Source organism: Plodia interpunctella, chromosome 26 (assembly GCF_027563975.2).
Source record: "Plodia interpunctella isolate USDA-ARS_2022_Savannah chromosome 26, ilPloInte3.2, whole genome shotgun sequence".
NCBI lineage: Eukaryota > Metazoa > Arthropoda > Insecta > Lepidoptera > Pyralidae > Plodia > Plodia interpunctella.
In genome coordinates this window covers 1,415,304-1,421,542 of record NC_071319.1, presented here as the reverse complement: position 1 = coordinate 1,421,542, position 6,239 = coordinate 1,415,304, and the positions used below count along the sequence as shown (strand labels likewise).

The 6,239-nt window shown below is 34.3% G+C and overlaps 2 protein-coding genes across 2 annotated transcripts in view; both read left to right on the top strand.

Moving 5' to 3' along the window:
• The window catches only part of LOC128681236 (ecdysone oxidase-like), a 187,499-nt gene that overhangs the window by 64,082 nt on the left and 117,178 nt on the right, over positions 1-6,239 (top strand). The window lies entirely within an intron of this gene.
• On the top strand, positions 1,050-5,818 carry icln. The gene is made up of 6 exons (XM_053765007.1): positions 1,050-1,375; positions 1,987-2,127; positions 2,422-2,517; positions 3,256-3,368; positions 4,130-4,237; positions 4,709-5,818. Exons 1-6 carry the CDS (start codon positions 1,254-1,256, stop codon positions 4,744-4,746), a joined length of 618 nt encoding a protein of 205 aa, XP_053620982.1. The 5' UTR covers positions 1,050-1,253; the 3' UTR covers positions 4,747-5,818.

Sequence of the window (6,239 nt, the reverse complement as noted above, 5' to 3'; positions counted from 1 at the left end):
ACATTGACAAATATAATCACATTTTTCAAAAATCAGCTGAATGAACAATGTTGCCATTCTGCATAATAGTGAGTATTACTGCACATTTATCCAGCTAGAGTACACCACTGTATGTTAGGTACACAAAAGCTTTGCCGCCTTTTGCTATATCGATTAAAACGTTTATTTTAGAGTACTATATTAATCCTTTAATTATGTAAGCATTCGTTTGTGAAAATAACAACAATGAAAATACCATATTCGGGTGCCGAAACATTGGGAAAAGTCGTTTTCCATAAGAGAAAAATCTTCGAAAACAATGGGATACGCCCACAGACCATTTAAGGTTAAATGGTCGTGAGCACGCCTCACGGTATAACATTTTCGAGCTAGTAAACGGATGAAAAAAGCTCCGAACTCTTCACACGTGAAGACTTATTAAAATATGGACTTCATACAGGTAAGATCTTCAGTCAAAATCAAGTTTATAGTTTATGACCAAAGTTTACCAAATAATGCAGACATAACCTAAAATAGTGTTATTATTTTCATGATAATCCACTAAATCCTTCCTTTTTCCTTTAAACTCGCACCACGATTGCGTAGAAGGTATTTTTGTTCGTAAATCTGCAACAATATTGAAAATTGGCGCTTTTTGCCCCCATCTGTTTATAGGTATCTATGTTTACCTATCAAATTAATAGTTGAAAAGGTATTTGGATATTTAACAGTCAAAAGTACCTAATGTTTAACAACAACCACTTTAAATTTTAAAATCGTTTTTTTCGACAAAACAACTTCTGGAAATTTGCATATATCCTGGCTAAAACGAGACTAAATGCGTTTTGTTTCCCATTTTTACCAAAATATCTGTAATTTTGGTAAAAAGGGAAAATTTTCAAAAATTTAATATTAATAACTGAAACAGATTTATATTGAAAGCTGTATTTTTTCATATTACTCACATGTATTTAAAACACTATTTATCGTCAAAACATTGTGCTTATTTTACTAAATTAAAATTACAAAAATATCAATGCATTCGACATGTATATAGAAACAAAAACAAAACGCTGTCGCGCTCGCGAACCTCGTTGTCGTTGTAGAACGTGTTTTGTCGTTACCTAGTTTCTTTAATTTTCCAATAGTTCGCCAAAAACTAGTTTCATTTTCACAAAATAGAAAAATTATTTCCTATATAACAAGTGCAGCGTTATAATATTCATTTATTTATCCTTAAAAGAGAATTACATTTGTTTTTCTAAAAAGAGAAAATGGTTGTAGTTTCGACAACATTTTCGCAGCCGCTTGAAGGAATATTATTTCAATCACCCGGTACTAAGCTTCTTGTAAATGACCAGGAACTTGGAACAGCTACATTGTACATTACAGAAAGGTATGATGTTTATAATTTTCATTTTTAGTCCAGCAGATGCACGTATAGATATATATAAATATCAAAGATTTTTACATGCTGTAGTTATGTTTATATTTTCTTTGTGGCATCAATGACTGAAAATACGTTCTTCATACGCCTCTCAAAAAGTACTTTTGCTTGCGAACAAGCTTAAATAATTTTGGAAAATGTAACAGCTATTTTAGTATATGTATAATAAAATTCATATAAGAATATCTATTTGCACTCATAGCATTAGAGTGCGCCAAAAACATTTAACTCCGATTAAAGAATGGATTTTTGAATCATATAGGGAAAACTATTTACTGATTCACTGTACAAGAACATCATCAGTTGGAGCATGGGACCTTAGAAGTTCCCGGACCCAAAAATCTTAAGTTTTAAGCCAGTAAATATAGCTGAATCTGTATCATTCAGGTTGTTCATTCTCGAATGTTTGTTAAATGTACATTATGCAGTATTAATACAGTTTCGATATGTGTCTATAAACACTAGAATTAATACATGTACATGACAAAAGTGTGATTTTGTGCATTTGACAGTTCTTGTGATGTGAAATACCTAGTTTTGATTGTTCTTCCAAATTTCAGCAATGTAATATGGGGCGGAGGAGTGCGGCCAACAGGAGGGCCCGCACCCACGATATCCTTGTTGTATCCGACCATATCGCTGCATGCGGTCCAGAGAGAGCCCTCTTCAGCATTGTACATGGTTTTAAATTATGAATTAAGGTGAGTTAACATAATCATTATCAGCCATTTTATTAATTCCACTTCTGGAGCACTGTCAACCTTATTGATGCCATGAACACTTGGTCTTATACATAAAATCATAGCCAAATCTTCAAATACCATGCAAAGTGAATAAGAAAAGTAGGAAACTGGACCCTGCTCCAACGGTTGAGGAAGAAATTGCTCATGATATTTTTTGAAAAGCACTCCTTTTTTATTCCAGTGTGCCAGAACAGAAAAGAAACAGCTCAAATGAGAGAGTATTTTTTGAGTATCAAATTTTTTTTATTGCAGGTTGCCAGAATTACCCCAGCAGTCAGGGTCAGGAGACGCGAATGAAGATGACGATGATGAGTTTGATGCAGATGATCAGCCTATAACACAGTTACGGTAAGCAGGAAAAAATAACTTGCATGCAGTGAACAATTTCTATGGTCGTAATAAATAAAACTCTTGTGTAGTGGCAATTAAAATGTAAATATATTATTGAAACCAAAAATACAACTGTTGGCAACCAAACAATCGGCGGCGTAAATTTTCTTGACAGCAAAAAATATTTAAAATCAATACATATAATAAATAAAAAAAGTTGAGATTGATAGAGAATCATCAGTAAATAGGATAAGAATTTTAAAAGAAATATCTGTCTGTTTGTTTGCACACTCTAATCTCTGGATCTACTGGACTGATTTGAGTGAAACTTTTTTTGTTGTATAGCTATTAAGCCTGGCCAACATATAGGGTATATATATAAATGATTTTGAAAACTGGAACACCTGATGGAGTACTATGATGGTACAGCTAAACTATAGGAAATATTGAAATGGCGCCTTAACAAAAGATATTCAGCCTGATGAGCATTTTCTATTGAGATATAAAAATCGAAGATATCCACACGAAGAGTTTGTATACCAGTCTGATTCATATTTAGTAGTTTTCATAGACCACCACTTGCTTCCGGTGAAGGTGCCACTAGACGGCGGTATCTGGTCGTAAAAGTCATGTCAGATGCCTTTACGCGACTTGAATAAAATCTAACACAAGTGTTAGCAACGACACACTCGATGTGACGATGAGGGTGAAATTTTTGCATAATGATATACGGAAGCATAATATGTCTCGACGCAGGTTCGTGCCGCAGAGCGAAGCGGATCTGCAAGCGATGTACTCGGCCTTGAGCGCGGGGCAGGCGCTGCATCCCGACCCCGACCTGGACCTGGACGCCGAGGAGTTTGACCAAGGTTGGTGTTAAGCTTCGGTCAAACTGAGATTATAATTCATTTCTCAATAGGAAAACATGTCTTTTGTCATCGAAGCGGAGGTTTTGTTGTTATTATTAGCTTTGACTGAAGAAGAATCTCAAGATGTGAGGAAGAAAGGAAGAAAATGAGTCCACGAGCTGAGTACTCAACGCTTAACATTTGGTGGGTTTCACACTTGAATACCCTAGTTCAAGTTCAACGGTATTTCGAAAAATCAGTCGCTCGCTATCCCGCGTATATATCGCTGCAGCTCGTGCGACTATTCGCGTCAATTTGAACACGTCCATACAGATTAGCTGACGCAATCGACTCAGTTTGACCGACGCTCCACAATGTGGTCGAACTTTTTGCGAATTTGATATACATTGCTGGTTTTTCATTGCGCTAAATAAAAGCACTAACTCAACACGCATGAGTACTTGTTTTTATTTTTTGGGAGCTTTAAATGAAACTGGGGCTTTATCTCAATTACAATATATCTACATATAAACTTGTATATAATACAGAATCAAATAATAAATCTAAAATAACGAGAGCAATAGAAATCATGTCGAGTCTTGAATGACAATTCCACGGAATGTCGCGTGCCGTCGGCCAATCACAGCACGGCATTAGTGTTGTTACCGCCCCGTACAGATCTAATGTATTCTTGCGATTTTCTCGCCTAACATTATAATATGTAATGAAAGGATAAATTTCGATTATGACGTTATAAAGTTTACATAAATAATTCGTTCTAGACGATGAAGAGTTTGAGGACGCGATGGAGAACGAGAATAACTCTGAAGACGCGGCCGCGAGGCTGAGGCAACTGCGGCTCGAGAACTCCAACGGGGCACATTATGAAGGTATCCGTATTGTAATGTAATACTGCCAGCCTTCAAGGCACATAGCCACAGGGCTCTCTCATCACGGGCTGTGATGCTGCGAAGTCTGGGATCAGCTTAAAAAAATTAAGTTTTAAAGATTCGGCTGTGATATTACAATCAGCCCTTGCCTGACGTCAACCCTCTGGGAATGCTATTGTTGTCTTTATGGGTATGGAGTGGTCCTATTCTAGGGCGGAATAACATGCCATGTCGATGCCGCAGGGCAATGCCCTTGAAGGTATGTACAATTTTATTTTTCAGTTTAATCGAAACGGTGGCCACCAAAATTAGTTTCGTGACCGCATTGTATTATAGAAAACTATAATATTCTTCTAATAAAATTCTTTATGTAGGCTTAATTTGTCAAGATAGTTTGTTTCTTAAATGAAATAAAACACTAGTGTATCTAAATAGAGGAACATTTTATCTAAAATTGTTTTTGTCTTTCAGATGCAGAAGACGAAGCAATAGGCGAAGAACAAGAGTGATTTTTGTAAGCGAAATGAATGATCTGTGAAGTGACGAACGAAAATTGGTTGAAATATATGTGTTTATATGTGAATTATAAACTTACATTCAATTCTTGGTATTTTCATATCTAAATGTGTGTTGATCTTTATTCTCGACTGGGGTCAGATTGTATTCAATGACTTGTGACTTAAACTGTCAACTTGTGTTGATTATTCTGTTTTATTCATAGAAAGTTTATGAATGCTTTTCTCTTTCTAACGAAGTAAAATTTTGGAATGAGGGATAAGGACAAAACATAGTTTTAATTAAAATTACCATTTAAAATTTTTACAGATAAGTCGGTTTTAATTTACACTCTTGCAGTAGAAGTCGAAGTTTAGATACAGCATCACGTCTATCCATCACGGTATAGACAGAGCCAAAACTATGTTTTATGCAAAAATGAAAATTTGCCAAAATATATATTTTTTGTAGAACCCATCAATTTTGTTGTGTGGATATCACAATGTAATATTTTCGTAAAAAGTTGTTATATGCCTTTAAGTACATATATATATATTTATATTTACAATGGAGTAACATTCCTTGATTGCATATTTTGTTCCGATAATTGGTAAACTCTGTCATTTTTATATTTTGTACCAAAGAATTCAAGTGTGTAGGCAGATGTGAATGTGACGAATTCAAATCTCGATTGGATTATAGATTTTCAAACTTGATATTAAATTTGTGATTATTAAATTGATTTTTGCATGAATCTGATGTATTAGCTCGAATCTAATATATTTTTCATAGGCTTTCATTAATTTTCTAGAACAATAATTTGTATAAGAAAAATGGTTAACATTATTCTATGATATATGAACATAATGTTGTATACGTGTTCTACTTACGAGTACAATGATTTCTTCATTGACGACTGATGTAATAACCAGTTAAATAGTCGTTAAAATATGAAAACCGTATAGAAACTAGAACTACAAATGATGCTAATACTAGCCTATTTTTTTTTTGCTATTTTTCCGTTGTCTGTACATTTTGTGTTCCGAACATGTTTGTGATTTTTAAATAAATCGTATAAATCGATAATTGTATTATTTTCTATTTAATTTGCTTTGATTAAACTTTGTTTTTAAAAGCTTTTAACTTGCAATGTATGTATGTATGTTTGTTTATTTGTTCGGGTGGAATCTTGCTACTCAATTTTGAAGCAGATATCTTCAACCAATTGAGCTGAAATTTTGTACACACGTTTAGTTTGGATGACAATCACGATAAGCTGTGTGACGTCATTCTAAATCCAATATGGCGGAATAGTTATTTTTAATGCATTTATGTGTATCAACTGAAAGCGCTTGTTGAGAGGAACTTGAAAAATAATGTGACGTCATTCGAAATCCAATATGGCGGAACATTCAAGATGGCAGAAAGGTTATTTTTATGCACTTCCACAATATGGGCATCAAATGAAAAGGATTGTTGAGAGTAAGTCGAAAAATAATGTGACGTC

Coding starts and splice junctions, on each gene's coding strand:
- icln (XM_053765007.1), top strand. CDS start 1,254: ATGGTTGTAGTTTCGACAACATTTTCGCAGCCGCTTGAAGGAATATTA. Junction 2,128..2,421: donor GTTTTAAATTATGAATTAAG/GTGAGTTAACAT, acceptor TTTTTATTGCAG/GTTGCCAGAATTACCCCAGC. Junction 2,518..3,255: donor CAGCCTATAACACAGTTACG/GTAAGCAGGAAA, acceptor GTCTCGACGCAG/GTTCGTGCCGCAGAGCGAAG.